The following is a 20,684-nucleotide window of genomic DNA, read 5'->3' as shown; positions in this document are numbered from 1 at the left end:
AGTGACTGTGTTAGCCATCTGAAACTCTATAACAGGCATCCTCAAACTGCGGCCCTCCAGCCTGAATGCATGACTTTTCTGTCTGGTAAAAAATGATCAGCAATCCAAACAGACCCCTTTATCGTCAAGGAGATCTTTTGCGCCATTCAATTAACTTAAATGCTGGCACTTACAGGGAACCTGTCTCCTCCAAAAAACATCCCAAACCACCAGCAGTACCTGAGAATAGCCCACAGTGTGTTTCTAATGACCATTTTCTTTCAGCAGTCAGATGTGGCAAAAGCTCTGAAAACGTTCTTTTATCCTCTGCCTGCGCTATTTTCTAGTCAGCCTTGAAGTCAAGGGGGCAGCGGTCTCCTTGCTTCAAGTCAAGGTAACTGAACCCCCTTCCCTGCTCCTTTGCCCGTGACTGACAACGCTTATGCAGGAGAGTTCAGCTGGCTTTGCCAAACAGCCAGCTGTCAGTCACAGGTGAAGGGGCAGGGAAGGGGGTGCGATTACCTTGACTTGAAGCAAGGAGACCGCTGCCCCCTTGACTTCAAGGCTGACTAGAAAATAAAGCGGGCAGAGGATAAAATAACTTTTTCAGAGCTTTTGCCACATCCGAATGCAGGAAGAAAATGATCATTAGAAATACACTGCGGGCTACTTTCAGGTACTTCTGATGGTTTGGGATGGTTTTTGGAGGTGACAGGGTCCCTTTAAATTATTCATCATTGTTCTTCTCCTCTAAGGCTACAACAGAAAATTCGCACAGATTTCCATGTGGATTTCTGTGCATTTCCGCACAAAGTGTTACTTGTGGTTTTGCCTCAGATCTCACCCTTGCATTGAAAAGGGTAAAATCTGCACAAAGAAATTACATGTTGCAGATTAAAAATTCACATAGAACAAAAAAAGCAAAGTGTACATTAGAGTTGTCCAATCTCATACACTTTGCTGGTACTGTATGACACTGCTGTTTTCCCGAACAAGAATCTGCACAGAAAAACTAGGCATAATCTGCAGAGCAGAACATTGGAAATTACTAGTGGTGATGCGAACGCAGCATCAGCGCAGGGTTCAATATACTGTACTATATGTACCTTTTGTGTCCAAGAAAACTGATCCGCACCACATCACTTGCAACCTTATTCTGTCCGCGATGGGGACGCAACCAAATGGAATGCATTCTGGTGCACTCTGTTTCATTCAGCTCAGTTTTGTCCCCATTGACAGTGAATAGTGACAAAACAGAAGCGTTTTCCTCCACTATTGAGATCCTATGACGGATCTCAATAGCAGAAAGGGAAAGCGCAGGTGTGAAAGTAGCCTTAGGCCGCATTCACACATATACGTGGATACGTGAATGCGGCCTAATACACACAAAAAATGCCCCATATTAGTATTGGTATAGGTAGTTAATATATTCTAAAGGGGGTTGAATCCAAACATTGATGAATCACTTGAGTCCATAAATGACAGATACAAATAGCAAGCATTCCTCTAGGAGTTGTAGAATACATACATACACATATATATATATATATATATATATATATATATATATATATATACACATACATACATACAGACATCTCAGAATCTCCACTTACTACTTGAAGTTTAATTTGAATACACAGTGACTTCTTCTTCACAGCTGCCACGCCAGTCGTAAATGTCTTTCGCATGCTGGTTGCTCTGCGGAGGGCCAGCTGGGACCCCCCCTCCAGGCCAGCTACTGAACCCGACAAGACGGTCGCTGTGCCCGCTCTGCCAGCAAATAAGCTGCTAATTATTTTCCTGTGGTTGAGTAAAAAAAGGATTTTAAGCTGTATGTGTGTTTCAAAGACAATTTTCATTTATATTAATAAAAGATCACTAAACAAGGATAAAATATATCAAAATATCTCAGAAGTAATAATGCTGCACATTCACTGGAGTGTTCATCAATATGTACAGCAAGAGCTGCACTCCCAGGGAAACCATCACATGTGAGCTTAGAAGTGACAAAGTGAAAATGAAAAATGATAGCCGAAATATTTCAACCGAAAACTTTTCTTACTTGTTTTTACAAACACTCTCACCACGTTTCATTTGAACTAAGGCTTTGTGCACACTGCAATATGATGGGCGCATGTTGTACAGATCAGGAATACAGTTCCTTTGCCTGGGATTTAATGCGAAGCACACACAAGTTTTTTTTCTCATATGGCATGCAGCTTTATGAAGTTATATTAAAAGGGTTGTCCCACGACAAATATTCTACAGTTTTCGAACCAACATCTGGATCCGAATACTTTTGTAATTGCATGTAATTAAAAATTTTGCATAGCCACTGAGTTATTCAATAAAATGTATCTGTATAGAGCCACCTGCTCTTTTTTCTTATTCTTATTTCTTTGACCTGCTCACTCAGAAGGCCGCACATGCTCAGTTTTATCTTTCAACTTCCTCCTGAGCTGTGATAGGGAGATCATGGACACGCCCCCTTAGCTGCAGCAGAAAAGACACTCCCCTTGAGCTGTCAGCTTGATATAAATCTAGTAGAGCAATAAGTGAGGAGATCTCTGGATCCATGTGAGGTACAGGGCTGGTTCTTGCTTTGTTAGAAAGAGATTGTAATGTATTATATGATGTTCATTTTTTACCTCAAATTCTGAGCCAATCGGCCCACTTTTACTAATGTGCGTGCACCTAGACATTGTGCTAGAAATGCCCTAAACTGTGACAAATTTAGTTGCAACTCACGATTTGAGACACCTAGCTGTAGAAAAATCCATAGCGCACAGTTCGTCAGGGGGGTGTTGTGTAATGAGGAAAAGGGTGAGGCTTAAGATGTCATGTTCATATATATGAATATATATAAATCAAATTTGTGGTGATGTGTGTGTTTGGAAGAACACCAATTACCCGTTTGCTCAAGTGATCAATGATGGTCCCAGCTTACAATCGGCCATCTTCTAGAATCTTTACAGAAAACATAGAAGTGGAGGTGCACCAAGAACTCTAGAAATAGAAAGGTGATGGTAGAAGGAGCATATAAAATAATTTTTTGGGCTAGGATTGGCAACTTTTAAGGACGCTGGACATAGTGACGGTCACAAATGAGTTCTGCTGCACACAATGGGATCAGTTGGACTACCAGTTACTATCAACTTTTTATATAAAAAGCCGAAGCTAACTGAGCCTGTCCTCTGAACATATATCCTTTCCTTAAGAGGGTTATCCCACGATTAATGTAAAAAATGAAAATCCGATAACATTTAGTAAATAACAATCTCTTTCTAACAACGCTAGAACCAGCCCTGTACCTCACATGGATCCAGAGATCTCCCCATTCATTGAGCCATATGCTCTACAAGATGTATATCAAGCTGGCAGCAAAAAGGGCTTGTCCTTTCTGCTGCAGCTCCCTCCTCATTACAGCTCAGGAGGCAGTTAAAAGATAGAACTGAGCATATGCATCCACCTCAGTGAGGTAGAAAGAGAAAAATGAAGAAAATTTGACTTGTCTTACTTCTGGGAATCTTGCAACAAACTAGAAGCATTTTGAGAGGCTGGGTTTTGTTTGACATAGTTTAACCATCCGGTTGCGTCATATTCCACCCAGTTCGTGCCATAGGAGTGCCCCAGCATGAAGTGATGTTCTTTATTGCTTCGCAGTAATGGTTTCTTACCTGAGAATAGATAAAAGTATAATCGTGTAAGTGGGACAAAGCAGAAGTAATTTCATGACCCAATAATTAACCTACAGTTCAGGTGAACAAAAACCCGCAGACAGAACAAGGAAAGTTGAGTATCTCCAAGATTTTTGCATGGCAGGATCTTCCACCTGACAAAATCTTACCTGGAGACAAAGATTAATTTCAGATTTTGCCTGACATTATATTTTATCCAATATCAAATACAAAATTAGAACAAATTGCTACCTGTCCTCATATAGTAAATATCCATTAACTTTCGTAAGAAAGACTAGACTTGAAGCAGGATGGTCTTCTTACACTGTTTTGCAGCCTACAACTTGCTGGACTTCTCTAGAGGTTTTCCCTCTCCAATCAAATTATCTTTTTCATCAGAACATTATCTGGAGCAACCCTTTTTCCCCAATATTTCAGAAGGAAATACACTATAACCAACATCTGCAGCATTTCACAACATCTGCAGCATTATTTTGATCAAGCCCCTTTCAATTAATGATTCAATTAGGCTATGTTCACATGTCCGGATGCCCGATCCAGCACAAATGCTGGCTGTTGGGTGGACAAAAACTGTTGCATGCAATGGTTTTTGCAGGGCCAAAACACAGCAGTCATATCGTAGATTGGCCAGATCCCCACCAGTCCCCTTTATAGTCATTGGGGATATGGCGGAGAAGTGTAGATTCAACAATGCTGGATCCGGCAAAGTCAGGAAGGCTGCTAGAACAGCCTGCTGGATGCACTGCCACAGATGTGAACGTACCCTTAGGCCTCATGCACACAGTCGTTGTTGTGTCCCGTGTCCGTTGTTCCGTTTTCCATGATTTTCTGCGGACCCATTGACTTTCAATGGGGCCGTGGAAAACTCGGCTAATGCACTGTTTGTCATCCGCGTCCGTGATCCGTGTTTCCAGTCAAAGGCTTTCTTCGCTAGTTATCGGTGGGAGTAACAGAGCTCAGATCGTCATCAATTAGAAATTGATGGATGGTATATACTTGTGATATAATGTCAATGTCTTTAGTGAGTTAACCTCTTTTAAAGAACATGTCCATTTTAGAAAACCATTGTCACAAAGTGGGGTGGCTCCCCTGTTCGGGACTTTCGACTTTTAGCCACAGTGAATTGTAGCTAAAAAGAGTGTCTCACACTCTGGAGGACCTTACATTACACAAAAAGCCAACTGAACTGTGTAATGCTCAATTTCCCCTGTGGTGGTGCTGCAGAGGAATTGAACACTTCAAATTCACTGTGATCAGCTTATTGTTTTAAAGGGCATCTGCCAACAGATTTACTTATATTAAACCGGTTGACCTGTAGAATGTGCTCTTGCAGCCGAAGGCATCTGTTTTGGTCCCATGTTCATATGTGACTGTATTGCTGAGATTTTTGGGGTACTATCTCTCCATGGGGGAGAGCACCTCAATCAGCATGAGGAGACTTATAGGCCATACATGCTCCTCTGGAATTCTGGGAAGAAAGGTATGCAAATTAGCTCTTAACAAGCTGTGCCTCTAATGCCACCAGATGTAAGGCCGCTATCCTAAGTTAATGTTCGACCCTTTAACTAGGCCTTGAGACATAACTTGGATAATAAATAAGCCAGCACCTCAACTGCAGACAGCTGTATTCTTTGCTCTGCACTAATGAGGGGCATTCACCCAGAAACAGCTGCCTGCAGATGAGGTGCTGGCTTATTTATTATCTAAATCATAATTGACTTATAGGATAGCTGCCTTACATCTGGTAGCATTAGAGGCAGAGCTTGTTAAAAGCTCATTTGCATCCATTTCTTCCCTGCATTGATGAGAAAACTGGCCTGGCCCTGTCAAAGTAGAGAGGGTGCGACAGTTGCAGAGAATGCTGAGTGCCTAGGTGTAAGAGCAACACCCCTGTTGCTCTTAGAGGCTCATTTGCATATAGTAAAACATAATTTTTCACAGTAATGCGGGCACATATGAACATGGGACCAACACAGATGCCTTCAGCTGCCAACCGCACATTCAGCAGATCAACCAGTTTCATAGGGAAAAATCTGCTGCCAGATGCCCTTTAAGACCCTTCGATCAGTACAGCACTTTGTGTAATACAGGGTTACACAAGTACTAGTACAAGTACTAAATAACACATAAGAATATCAGTTCCACCAGCAGAAGCGTCACAACCATTTCTGAATGGTAAGAGAAGATTATTGTTTGTGCCCCTCATAAAATCAAAAGAAACTGAAAAAATAAAAACTGCTAAAATACATACAATTGTGGTATAGTATGACTGTTGCAGCCTCATTCATAAATGTTAAGAAACAAGAAGATGAGACAAATTTTATTACCACTCTCTTCTCCTTCCTGAGGTCCATAGTAAGTAAACAGTCGTTCCAAAAGGCTGTTCTCATTGCCACCAGGCTGCAATGCTTCTTCTTCCAGTAACCACAAAAGACCTCTGGCCTCGTCAGTCCTCGCAAGGGTCCTTACCTGCGATTAAAACCAAGTTCATTACCCAGAAAGCAGTTCTCCTGTCTAACCCTGTCAAACAGTAGTTTGCGACTTATTTTTCATGTGCAAAGAAGTGCAAGCACAAGGAATGAGACCGGCTAACAAAACCCCATTAATCAGGGTAACAAACTGCTCCATCCCCTCTTATCCGCAATCTCATTTCTCCAGTCCTCCAGGCAGCTCTGCCTCTAATTGCCAGCCTGATTTTCTTGATGAAATGGCAGTAAAGGGGATAAAAAAAATAATAATAAAGCAGAAGAGTCAGCAGGGGTGATTCTCAGTCCTATTTTAAAAAGGCACTTGAAGGGAGGAATCAATACTTAATGCTCGAGATAGTAAAAACACATCATTTTGCAGTAAAACATTTTAGTCTGGTTTCTTGGCGCTTTTGAAAATTCAGTCTAGGTCAGACTACAAGGTAAAATTACAGCCCTCATTGTAGGATGAGATAAAGATCCTCAGTGGAGACATTGTCCCTGTACTTCCTTCACAGTCACCAATTACAGCTCGTAAACTAGAGTTTTTTTTTCTCTCTTTAACAGGTTTTTAAGATAGTTAGAACTTTATTGGTTTATACAGTATAAGTAAATAAATTAAATATATATTATATAGTAGTAAAGCTGGCCATATGCTTTCGTCCCACACCCACCATGCACATGCAAGTTTAGCTCAACCAAGACTGCATGTGTTCTGAATAGAGAGGGGAGAGAACAAAGGGATCCAACAGCACAATCCTTCTTTCCCTCCAACATCCCTCCATATACTGTAGATGGTCAGCTGTTGTCTCTGAAATCAGCAAGTTTGACCAAAATTTATCTGTGTGCCCAATTTTTTAAATAGGCACGTCCCCCGAGCCCTGTGAAGTGCAGTAAAAGATGAATACTAGTTAACCATTTCACATCCGGGCCATTTGCCCCCTTCCTGACCAGGACTAATTTAGCTAATCTGACATTTTATGTGGAAATAACTTTGGAACACTTACTTATCCAAGCAATTCAAAGTTGGTTTTCTTGTGACACATTGTACTTCATGACAGTCATAAATTTGAGTTAATATATTTCACCTTTATTTATGAAAAAATCCCAAATTTACAAAAAAAAATTGAAAAATTCACAATTTTCCAAATTTCTATTTTTTTGCTTTTTAAACAGAAAGTGATACCTCATAAAATATTACTTAACATTCCCCATATGTCTACTTTATGTTGGCATCATTTTGGAAATGTCATTTGATTTTTTTAGGACGTTAGAAGGCTTAGATTTTTATGAAAATTGCCAAAACCCACTTTTTAAAGGACCAGTTCAGGTCTGAAGTCACTTTGTGGGGCTTACATAGTGGATACCCCCATAAATGACCCCATTGTAGAAACTACACCCCTCAAGTTACTTAAAACTGATTTTACAAACGTTGTTAACCCTTTAGGCGTTCCACAAGAATTAAAGGAAAATGGAGATCCCATTTTTAAATTTCACTTTTTCCGCAGATTTTCCATTTTAATCCATTTTTTTTCTTAAACACATTGAGGGTTAACAGCCAAACAAAACTCAATATTTATTACCCCGATTCTGTGGTTTACAGAAACACCCCACATGAGGTCGTAAACTGATGTAAGGGAGCACGGCAGGGAGCAGAAGAAAAGGAGCGCCGCATAATTTTTGGAAGGCAGATTTTGCTGAACTGGTTTTTAGATGCCATGGCCCATTTGAAGCCCCCCTGATGCAACCCTTACAGTAGAAACTTCCAAAAAGTGACCCCATTTTGGAAACTAGGGGATAAGGTGCCAGTTTTATTGGTACTATTTTGGGGTACATATGATTTTTTGATCATTCAATTTAACACTTTATGGGGCAAGGTGACCAAAAAATTGGTTGTTTTAGCACAGTTTTTATTTATTTTTACAGCGTTCACCTGAGGGGTTAGGTCATGTGACATTTTTATAGAGCAGATCGTTACAGACGTGGCGATACCCAATATGTATACTTTTTCTTATTTAAGTTTTACACAATAATAGCATTTTTGAAACAAAAAAAATGATGTTTTAATGTGTCCATGTTCTGAAAGCTATAGTTTGTTTTTATTTTTTGAGCAATTTTCTTATGTAGGGGCTCATTTTTTGCGAAACAAGGTGATTGTTTTATTGGTACAGTTTTGTGGGACAAACGCTATTTTGATCACTTGGTGTTGCACTTTTTGTGATGTAAGGTGACAAAAATGGCTTTTTTTGACAGTTTTTATTATTATTTTTTTTATGGTGTTTTTTGGACTGGGCGGATCATGTGATATATTTATAGAGCCGACCTTCACGGACGCAACAATACCAAATATGTCTATTTTATTTTTCCTATTTTTAACATTTTTTTTAAATTCCTTACTAGGGGAATTTTTTATTTTAACACTTTATTTTATTTATTTTTTATTTTACACTTCTCGTCCCCCATAAGGTCATACAAGACCTCTGGGGGACATTTAACTTCACCTTTTTTTCCCCCCCCCCACTATTGATTTCTCCTGTAACTGGGGCTGACATAGTAGCCCCAGTTACCAGAGAAATACACCCCCCAGAGAGGATGTACAGCGCAGGGCTGATCGTGAAAGACCCGACAGCTCCTGCACTCTCTGACCCCGGCGGTCACATGACATATACAGCGATCTAGAAGGCAGGGACACCTGGGAACTGTCCCTGCCTTCTCTAAGGGTTGCCCTGCTGTCACTGACGATCTGCAGCTGCACGTCCATTCAGAGATAGAGAACCACCTCCCGGAGGTTTTTAGTCTATGGGCGGACTGGAGGTGGTTAAAGAGAACCTGTCACCACAAAATGCAGTGCAATATGACAGAGCAGGAGGAGCTGAGCAGACCGATATATAGTTTAGAGAGAAAAGATTCAGTAAAACCTGTAATTTTTGGCATTTTTATCTTTGCTCTTTCTAACAACCATCGGTACAGGAGGGAGGTGTTATCAGTGATTGATAGCAGTGTGTATAAGTGTGCACACAGAGATAGCTGTCAGTCACTGATGACTCCTCCCTCCTGTACTGATAGGAAGTGAGAAAAGCTAAGATATAAAAGTATAAAATTACAAATTTTACCGAATCCTTTCCCACAAAACGATATACTGTATATCAATCCACTCGGCTTCTGCTCTATAACTTGGTGCTTTTAGATTGTACTGCATTTTGTGGTGACAGATCCTCTTTAAATGTGATCCATGAAAATTCTGCTCATAAAATGGATTACATGTGTTGTAAAATCACATAATTCCCTCCATCGCTCCTTTTGTCATTGCAAGGGACTGTAGTCATTTTTGTATTTTGGGACTTATGCTCACATACTTTAGCACAAATCGATAATACAGTACCATGCACTGGTTTGGGCTCGTACTATACCCCTGTGCCAGTGGCACAAAACGGTTTTCTCACTCATTCATATGCAATCTGTACGGAGAAAAAAGTTCCATCACATACTGTACTATGAAGGTAGTATATTCATTTCGATGGCAGTACCCAGAGTGCCTAAGATTATACAATGTACTTCCCTTGGGACTCCATGTGCCGCCATGAACTGGCCCTCACTCTGCTTTAAGGCTGCAGTAAAGCACTATAATTGAAGAAAATACAAATAACTGTGCCATGTAATAGGAAATCTGATAAAGCACAAGTCATCATTCACAATGGTGGCAAACTGAACTTACTGTTGTGGATCTACAGTGCAAGATCAATCAATAGTCAAGCAATTATTTATATAATTATGATTGTTTTATTAGCCGCTGCACAAAACTATATTGTCGATTGTGGGGAGGGAAAGGGGGGGGGGGGGAGAAAAATGTTAGCCTGGGCTGTGTGAGCCATGTGTATTCTACAGGACTCTACAGGTACATACAACATGTGTGCCAAAGATATTACAAACTGCTGACAAACACCATTCGACTTCCTAAAAAGCCAGCACTTTATTGTTACTACGTATAATTCAGTCAATTTAGGAGAGTGTTTCATAGTTACGATCTACTTAAACATGACTGTTCTCTGTGGTTAAAGGCTGTGATTCAGCTATACTGTTCGACTCTAAATCTTATGGACGTGTTGGGAATAACTTCAGCGCTCAATCCCACGGAGACTTGCCGTCTCTTCATTAATGTAACATCTGACAAAACTGCTCTCAGCAATTCTGTCCAGATTGTTTATGCATGGCTGCGACACAAAATCCGGAATTACTAAAGTCATATCTATAGGAAAAGCCCTTTCTCCTCTGCTGTGGAAACTACTGTATCAGCTATCCATTTCATGGTTCTGTTACTATGCCAGAGCAGAAAAACAGAGTTGATGAACACGCATGTGAACACAGCCCGACACAGTCTTCTTGCTGCTAACGCTACTTTCACACTTGCGCTTTCCTTTTCTGCTATTGAGATCAGTCATAGGATTTCAATAGCGGGGGAAAACGCTTCAGTTTTGTCCCCATTTATTGTCAATGGGGACAAAACTGAAATGAACAAAACGGAATGCACCAGAATGCATTCCGTTACGTTTGATTGTGTCCCCATCATGGACATGATAATGCTGCAAGCAGCGTTTTTCTGACCGCGGTGCGGAGCAAGACGGACCAGTCATGACACATGTAAGTCAATGATGGCAGATCTGTTTTCTCGGACACAAAAGAAAACTGATCCGTCCCCCATTGACTTACAATGGTTTTAGAGATGGATCATTCATGGCTATTTTAGAGAAAATACAACCGGATCTGTTCAGAACGGATGCAGACAGATGTATTATTATGACGAAAGCGTTTTTGCTGATCCATAATGGATCCAGCAAAAACGCTGGTGTGAAAGTAGCCTAAGCTATAACTACTAACTTGCCATTTGCAGAGGTCATCTACTGCATAGTTGCAGTTGACTAAACCATAGCGCCACATATAGGTGGCATCTAAAAAAAACGGCTGCGCCTGTACGCTGCCGACACTGTTTTGAAAGGGGGGAGGAGGAGTGCCAGAGGGTCTGACACATTTATCTTCATTTGCACCCGTTTCTTGGCGCAAATAAAAAACTATGGCAGTTCCAAGCTCCTGTAGATTTCATGCTGGCGCACAGACTGCTGGTGGATGTGCCTAATTTATGCCGAGAAGTGCACCTAGTCATAATTTAGGCGCATCCTCCAGCAGCGGAGGAGACTTCAAAGACAGGTATAAAATGCCGGTCTTTGATAAATCTCTCCTATAATATTGTCACTGCTGGAGGCTTGGGAAGATAACAGTCTACTGGTCAGCAAAACGTATATTTTAGAGTAGACTTCTGAATAAAACTTCAGTATAAAAGAACGCTACCATAAATGTCAATCAAAGCAGTGATTACTAAGGTTTAGCGCTGACCATAAAATAAATGAGGCATCCCAACTTCCAACCACAGGCCATTAAGAGGTAAAAGCAATTCATAAGGGACTTTATATTCATAGGCACCAATAATTTCCCATCTGGCTTCTGAAGAATTGTGGGATGGAATTTAAAACACAGTCAGACAGATCTTTGAGATTTAGAGAGCACTGACAGGGTCATTTTCCGTGATGAATGCTAAAATATTGGTATCAAGGACTTTAACACCTATTTCCGAAGATAAATTGTGATAAAAAGGAGAGCGCGCTGTCTCGCCTCGCTGCAGGAGAAGGACTCGAGACGCGCTGACAGACTTTCCATTGAGCACAACCTTCTGCAGTGAGGAGAGAGTGCTTCTTTCTCCTTGTTCTAGAGATCAGTGGGGGTCTGAAACTCAAAAACTTTGATATGTCACTTTTTAAAGTACAGGGACAATTTAAAGGGCTCATCCCATGAAGACAACTCCTATCCATATTTATTATTAGGGTCTATGGACACCTGCATGAAAGGGTCCCATTCTGGCCGCTGTCCTGATTTGAGCTATCCTTTCAATATGAGGATGGCCGTTCATCTGAAGATTTTCCATGTAATATTAAACTGTCGTGGCTTCCTGCAACTTCCCCCAGCAAAGTCAATTGTTTGTGGAGAGTGCTGGACCTTAGGTTTTCAGCTGATAGCCCTGGGGACCACATTCGGAAAGGAGCCGTCACCCACATTAAGATAGTTGTCTTAAATAAAAGAGATGCCTCCAAGATCATCTGACTCATACAGAGGTCTCAACCTCCATCTAGGATATGCATATGCCAAAGAGTATCGACCTCCAGCACTCCAGCTGTTATGCAACTACAACTCCCAGCAATCCTCCCTTCACTATGGATGTTACAAAAACAGCCAAGTAAGTGCATGCTGGGAGTTGTAGTTTCACATCAGCTGGAGTGCTGAAGGTTGCTGATCCCTGACATTTGTCATTACAGGTCATATGAACAGGGGTTGTCCTGATGGGAAACTCCTTTAAAAGGGTTTTATTTCATGCTGGCAGCTCAGGGTGTGTGTCCTTTCTCTGGGGGCGTGTCCTATCTGCTGTAGCCCTTTCTGCTAACTGCCACAGCTTTTAACAGAAGATACGGCTAGTGGAAGCTGAAAATTTAAACTAAGTGCATGTGACCACCTCAGTGAGGTGGATGGAGAAATAAGGAAAAGAAAAAACAGCAGGTGGCGCTATACAGACACATTTTATTGAATAGCTCAGTGGCTATACTAAATATTTAAAGTGTAAATGCCGTTTTAGTTTATTTTTAATATTGTGTAGGGAGGGGGATGTTAAACACTTTTGTAATGTACTTTATTAGGGAAAGATGTTTCTTTCTACTGGAAAACAGAGTATAAAGCCCTAATAGTGTTGCTAAGGAGAATCTGTCTTCAGCCTGCAGAAGACGCCTGTATGTAACATGCAAGGGCGTCCAGCACCTCTTGTCACTACCTCAGTCCCTGACCATGGACATATGGCCTAACTACCACTGTCCATTATCCTGCCCATCTAACCTGTTACGCACAGACATATTTAGTGCTCAGTAAAAGCTGAAGACAGACTATTTAGTTACACTCAGTTACAGCTTTGATAGAAGACTTCTTAAACCGAAATCACATTTGCAATTTAATTACCGGTACATGCAATTACAAAAGTATGCAGATCCAGGTGCTGGTTTGAAAAATGTAAAAAAAAGTTTCATGACACAACCCCTTTAACCCCTTAGAGACCTACGCCCTGTTTCCCGAGTCCTTAAGGACCCAGGGCGTACCGGTACGTCCTGTGTAGTTTTGATCACTGCCGCACGGCCGGCAGTGATCGGAACAGTGTGCCTGTTGAAATCATTCAGCAGGCACCCTGTGACAATGCCTAGGGGGGTCCTGTGACATGGGGGCCCCCCCCCCCCCCCCCCGCATTGCCAATCGCTACAAACCGCAGGTCAATTCAGACCTGCGGTTTTTAGCGCTTCTGCAAGTTTCTGAAACCTCAAAGTGCCCATATTTTTGAAAGTTACCCCCTCCCCCCCTGCAGCCCTCTGTGTTTTTGTGCCTGCGGGGGCGAGAATTGCGGGCGGTGCGGTTTCAGGGTGGCCGAGCGGTTGAATCAGAGTGTCAGCTCATTGCTGACACTCTGATTCAAACGGCAGACATCGGTGCAGATGTCCGCCGTTTTAACCCCTTCCATGCCGCGGTGCGTAGTGACCGCTGTATGGAAGAGGTGAAGAGGGAGGGAGCTGTGCCTTTGCAGCCCCCGGACAGTATGGGGTGACAGAGGGAGGGAGCCCTCCTCCCTCCCCTTCCCCGTCTGATCAGTTGTGGCAGACGGAGAAGGTTCCTATGGCAACAGGACGCCTTCTCAGGCATCCTGCTGTCCATGGTGCTGAACAGATCTGTGCTAAAGGCAGAAATCTGTTCTGACAAAGTGTGAGTGAAATACAGTGCAGTACACTATATAGTGTACTGCAGGGGCGTAGCTAAAGGCTCATGGGCCCTGGTGCAAGAGTTAGACTTGGGCCTCCCTTCCCCCAGTGCTTTGTGTGTCTTCTTATGCAGCACAAGGGTCTTTGGGCCCCCTCAGGCTCCTGGGCCCGGTAGCGACTGCTACCTCTGCACCCCCTATAGCTACGCCCCTGGTGTACTGTACTGTATTATACAGAAATCAGACCCACTGGATCTTCAAGAACCAAGTGGGTCTGGGTAAAAAAAAAAAAAAAAAAAAAAAAAGGTGAAAAAAGTGGGGGGTAAAAAAAAAACATTTATCCCTGATTAAAAATTGAATTTTTTTTTAATTTCCTACACGTTATACATCACCGCGTCCATAACAACCTGATCTATAAAACAGTCATGTTACATTCCCCATACAGTGAACACCATAAAAGATAGAAATTTTGCCCACCTTACTTCCAAAAAAAGGCAATAAAAGTGATAAAAAAACGTCGTCTCATCCCGCAAAAAATGAGCCCCTACATGAGACAATGGCTCAATAAAAAAAAAAAAACTATGGCTCTCAGACTATGGCGACACAAACAAGTTTTTTTGGTTTAAAAAATGATGATATTGTGTAAAACCTTAATAAAAAAAAAAAAAGATACACATATTAAGTATTGCCGTGTCCATAAGAACCTGCTCTATAAAAATATCACATGATCTAACCCCTCAGGTGAACAACGTAAAAATAAAAATGGTGTAAAAAAAGCCATAATTTTGTCACCTTACATCACAAAAAGTGTAATAGCAAGCGATCAAAAAGGTATATCATACCATTAAAACAGTCATCTCATCCTGCAAAAAATGAGACCCTAACTAAGACAATTGCCCAAAAAATAAATAAAAAATATGGCTCTCAGACTATGGAGACATTAAAATTATTTTTTTTGTTTCAAAAATGATATTATTGTGTAAAACTTAAATTTAAAAAAGTAAACATATTAGGTATACCTGCGTCCGTAACAACCTGCTCTATAAAAATGGTACATGAGCTAATCTGTCAGATGAACGTTGTAAATAATAAAAAATAAAAACGGTGCCAAAACAGGTATTTTTTGGCAAATTTTCCATTTTAATCTATTTTTTCCCGTAACAAAGCAAGGGTTAACAGCCAATCAAAACTCAATATTTATTGCCCCGATTCTTTAGTTTACAGAAACAACCCATATCGGTTCGTAAACCTCTGTACGGGCACACAGCAGGGCGCAGAAGGAAAGGAATGCTATATGGATTTTGGAAGGCAGTTTTTGCTGGACTTGATTTTTGACACCATGTCCCATTTGAAGCCCCCCTGATGCACCCCTAGAGTAGAAACTTCAAAAAGTGACCCCATTTAAGAAACTACACCCCTCAAGGTTTTCAAAACTGATTTTACAAAAACTTTGTTAACCCTTTAAGTGTTCCACAAGAGTCAATGGCAAATGGAGATGAAATTTCAGAATTTCAATTTTTTGTTACTTTGCTTCACAAAAAGTGTAATATAGAGCAACCAAAAATCCTATGTACCCTGAAATAGCACCAAAAAAACTGCCACCTTATCTAGTAGTTTCCAAAATGGGGTCACGTTTTTTGGAGTTTCTACTCTAGGGGTGCATCAAGGGGCTACAAATGGGACATGGTGTAAATAAACCAGTCCAGCAAAATCTGCCTTCCAAAAACCACACGGCGTTCCTTTCCCTCTACGCCCTGACGTGGGGCCATAGAGTGGTGTACGACCACAAATCAGGTGTTTCTGTAAACTGCAGAGTCAGGGCAATAAATATAGAGTTTTGTTTGGCTGTTAACCCTTGCTTTGTTAGTGAAAAAAAATGATTAAAATGGAAAATTTGGCCCAAAAATTTAAAATCTGAAATTTCATCTCCATTTGCCATCAGCTCTTGGGGAACACCTAAAGGGTTAATAATGTTTGTAAAATAATTTTTGAATACCTTGAGGGGTGTAGTTTCTAGAATGGGGTTACTTTTGGGTGGTTTCTATTATGTAAGCCTCACAAAGTGACTTCAGACCTGAACTCGTCCCTAAAAAGTGGATTTTTGAAAAATTTCAGAAAATTTTCAAGATTTGCATCTAAACTTCTAAGCCTTGTAACGTCCCCAAAAAATAAAATGGCATTCCCAAAATGATCCAAACATGAAGCAGACATATGGGGAATGTAAACTAATAGCTATTTTTGGAGGCATTACTATGTATTATAGAAGTAGAGAAATTGAAGCTTGAAAATTTGCACATTTTTCCAAAATTTGGGTAAATTTGGTATTTTTTTTATAAATAAAAATTAATTATTTTTTTTTACTCCATTTTACCAGTGTTATGAAGTACAATATGTGACGAAAAAACTATTTCAGAATGGCCTGGATAAGTAAAAGCGTTTTAAAGTTATCACCACATAAAGTGACACTGGTCAGATTTGCAAAAAATGCCCTTAAAGGGGTTGTCCGGGATCAAATTATTTTTTTTTTTAAACTGCTTACTCACTGTTAGTAGCCAAATCTATCTTCCTAAGATGTTTTTAGGTAGCTTTTGCACTGCTGCATGGCTCCTACAGTCCCCAGCAGACTGTGTACATATCTGTTTATGTATGCCATCACTTCCTGCTGCAGTGCATTGTGGCTCCCAGTGCAGATCAGCAGCTCCTGGTTTCTACAGTGTAAGATCACCTCCCTGCACCCGCCCCCCTCATACATATTCAGCCTCCTCCATAGATCCGCCCCCCTTATACATATTCAGCCTCCTCCATAGATCCACCCACCTTTTACATAAACTCCTCCTTGCTCTGTCTCTTGCACTTCATGTGCTCAGTGTTTGCAGACAGTGAACTAACACACAGGGAGCAGCTCCATCTTTCCACAATGGTAGATCATTTTTATGCTTGTGCTAGTTACTCATGGTATACAACCTTAGGGATAGCAGACTGCAACAAACTATAAAGGCCACGCTCCCACATCTATCCATAAACATCGCTGACAGCGTCACACTATAAGGGCCACGCTCACACATCTATCCATAAACATCGCTGACAGCGTCACACTATAAGGGCCACGCTCCCGCATCTATCCATAAACATCGCTGACAGCGTCACACTATAAAAGCCACGCTCCCGCATCTATCCATAAACATCGCTGACAGCGTCACACTATAAGGGCCACGCTCACACATCTATCCATAAACATCGCTGACAGCGTCACACTATAAAAGCCACGCTCCCGCATCTATCCATAAACATCGCTGACAGCGTCACACTATAAGGGCCACGCTCACATATAGATCCCTAAACATGACAGAGCTTTACACAATTATAGCAGCTTTGAAACAAAAAAATATTGTTTTAGTGTGTCCATAGTCTGAGAGCCACAGTTTTTTTTATTTTTTGACCGATTGTCTTAGTTAGGCTCCTTTCACACCTGCGTTCAGGTGTCCGCTCGTGAGCTCCGTTTGAAGGGGCTCACAAGCGGCCCTGAACGCAGCCGTCTGGCCCTAATGCATTCTCAGTGGAGGCGGATCCACTGAGAATGCATCCGCCTGCCAGCGCTCAGCCTCCGCTCCGCTCAGTGAGCGGACACCTGAACGCTGCAAGCAGCCTGGCCGTGCGGAGGCGAGTGGATCCGTTCCGACTTACAATGTAAGTCAATGGGGACGGATCCGCTTGAAGATGACACCATATGGCTCAATCTTCAAGCGGATCCGTCCCCCATTGACTTTCAATGTAAAGTCTGAACAGATCCACTCAGGCTACTTTCACACTTAGAAAATTTTTCTAAGTTCTAATGCAGACGGATCCGTTCTGAACGGAGCCACCGTCTGCATTAATATGAGCGGATCCGTTCAGAACGGATGCAAACGTCTGCATTATAGGAGCGGATCCGTCTGATGAAACATCAGACGGACCCACTCCGAACGCTAGTGTGAAAGTAGCCTTAGGGATTCATTTTTTGCGGGTTGAGGTGACGGTTTGATTAGTACTATTTTGGGGGACATGCGCCTTTTTAAACGCTTGTTGTTGCACTTTATGTGGTGTTAGGTAAAAAAAAAGGCTTTTTTTTAAAACAGTTTTTATGATATTTTTTTAAGGTGCTTTTCGGACATGGTGTGTAATGTGATATATTTATGGAGCCGGTTGTTACGAACAAGGCAATACCAAATATGTGTAGTTTTTTTTATTCATTTAATTTATTTTATGTAATAAATTAACGGATAAAAGACAATTTTTATTTTATTTCTAATTCAAATTTTGTAAAGGGGTGCGCCCCCCCCCCCCCCCCCTCAATATAATAAACATTGGTGGCGCAGTGCGCCCCCCTCAATATAATAAGCATTGGTGGCGCAGTGCGCCCCCCCTCAATATAGTAAGCATTGGTGGCGCAGTGCGCCCCCCCTCAATATAATAAACATTGGTGGCGCAGTGAGCCCCCCTCAATATAATAAGCATTGGTGGCGCAGTGCGCCCCCCCTCAATATAGTAAGCATTGGTGGCGCAGTGCGCCCCCCCTCAATATAATAAACATTGGTGGCGCAGTGAGCCCCCCTCAATATAATAAGCATTGGTGGCGCAGTGCGCCCCCCCTCAATATAGTAAGCATTGGTGGCGCAGTGCGCCCCCCCTCAATATAGTAAGCATTGGTGGCGCAGTGCGCCCCCCCTCAATATAATAAACATTGGTGGCGCAGTGAGCCCCCCTCAATATAATAAGCATTGGTGGCGCAGTGCGCCCCCCTCAATATAATAAGCATTGGTGGCGCAGTGCGCCCCCCCTCAATATAATAAGCATTGGTGGCGCAGTGCGCCCCCCCTCAATATAATAAGCATTGGTGGCGCAGTGAGCCCCCCTCAATATAATAAGCATTGGTGGCGCAGTGCGCCCCCCCTCAATATAATAAACATTGGTGGCGCAGTGCGCCCCCCCCTCAATATAATAAGCATTGGTGGCGCAGTGCGCCCCCCCTCAATATAATAAACATTGGTGGCGCAGTGTGCCCCCCTCAATATAATAAGCATTGGTGGCGCAGTGCGCCCCCCCTCAATATAATAAACATTGGTGGCGCAGTGTGCCCCCCTCAATATAATAAGCATTGGTGGCGCAGTGCGTCCCCCCTCCATATAATGAGCATTGGTGGCACAGTGCATCCCCCCTCCATATAATGAACATTGGTGGCACAGTGCGTCCCCCCTCCATATAATGAACATTGGTGGCACAGTGCGTCCCCCCTTCATATAATGAACATTGGTGGCACAGTGCGTCCCCCCTCAATATAATGAACATTGGTGGCGCAGTGCGCCCCCCCTCAATATAATGAACATTGGTGGCACAGTGAGCCCCCCCTCAATATAATGAACATTGGTGGCACAGTGCGTCCCCCCTCAATATAATGAACATTGGTGGCGCAGTGCGCCCCCCCTCAATATAATGAACATTGGTGGCGCAGTGAGCCCCCCCTCAATATAATGAACATTGGTGGCACAGTGCGTCCCCCCTCAATATAATGAACATTGGTGGCGCAGTGCGCCCCCCCTCAATATAATGAACATTGGTGGCACAGTGAGCCCCCCCTCAATATAATGAACATTGGTGGCACAGTGCGTCCCCCCTCAATATAATGAACATTGGTGGCACAGTGGGCAGTGCCAATGAGGGTTAAAAAATAAAAAATTAACTCACCTCCTCCAATAGATAGTGATGACATCACTGTGCTCATCACATGATCCATGACCATGGTAATGAACCATGTGATGAGCTCAGTGACGTCACCACAGGTCCTGAAGAATGAACAGGAGACCGGCAGCTACGCGATCAACTGGAGGAGGTGAGTTAATTTTTTTTAACCCTCATTGGCACTTCCCACTGAGCCACCAATGTTTCTTATACTGGGGTGTTGGGGGGGGCACACTGTGCCACCAATGTTTCTTATACTGGGGTGTTGGGGGGGCACACTGTTTCTTATACAAATACAGGAGGCGGGTGCCGGAATCAAATAGCCGACACCCGACCTCTGACAGGGAGCTGCGATCAGCGACAGTTAACCCCTCAGGTACCGCACCTGAAGGGTTAACTCAACTGCAGCTGATCGCAGCTCCCTGTCACAGAGGTCGGGTGCCGGCTATTTGATTCCGGCACCCGCCTCCTGTATTTGTATTACAGGTCAGTTTTCTTCATTGGTGGCGCATTTTGGTCGCCATCTGGAGCCCTGACTAAGGCTAATCAGACATCAGGGTCTGATTAGCCTTAGGTCCATAGCAACCAGGACGCCTTTGTTAGGCGTCCGGTTGCCATGGCAACGATCGGCCGCTGCAATCGCAGCAGCAGGGGCGCGATGGTAGAGAGAGGGAGCTCCCTCCTTCTCAACCACATGGATCTGGATGCCGCGCACCTGTTACAGAGTGTTAGCTGTTACAGTTACAGCTAACGCTCTCTGCTGATGGCAGCGGCTCCGGAACGGAGCCGCTGCCATCAATATCTGCACCACAAGGAGCGGACGCATGGGGGGGGGGGGGGGGGGCATTTGTTATATATGGGACAATGGGGGCAGAAAGGAGTGGAGCATTTTAGGGGAGGCACTTTATTTCACTTTGACGTCACCGGACTGGAGGGGCGGAGCTTAGCGCAATCTTGGCCAGGAGAGTTACTGCCCCTCCTAGACTTTTG

General features: G+C 42.7%; 1 protein-coding gene across 21 annotated transcripts in view; it reads right to left on the bottom strand.

Annotated features, from left to right (window-relative positions):
- Positions 1-20,684, bottom strand: part of LOC122930354 (unconventional myosin-XVIIIa-like) — a 331,901-nt gene that overhangs the window by 138,573 nt on the left and 172,644 nt on the right. For all 21 annotated transcript variants that reach the window (XM_044283690.1, XM_044283691.1, XM_044283692.1 and 18 more), the window contains 3 exons: positions 6,008-6,149; positions 3,500-3,659; positions 1,596-1,782 (listed from right to left, as the gene is read on the bottom strand). In XM_044283690.1, the coding sequence (XP_044139625.1) occupies positions 1,596-1,782; positions 3,500-3,659; positions 6,008-6,149 (489 nt within the window). The remainder of the gene's footprint in view (positions 1-1,595; positions 1,783-3,499; positions 3,660-6,007; positions 6,150-20,684) is intronic.

This window comes from Bufo gargarizans, chromosome 3 (genome assembly GCF_014858855.1).
Source record: "Bufo gargarizans isolate SCDJY-AF-19 chromosome 3, ASM1485885v1, whole genome shotgun sequence".
In the NCBI taxonomy this organism is placed as follows: domain Eukaryota; kingdom Metazoa; phylum Chordata; class Amphibia; order Anura; family Bufonidae; genus Bufo; species Bufo gargarizans.
Note: the sequence above shows the minus strand (reverse complement) of the source record. Positions and strands in the feature narration are given on the sequence as shown.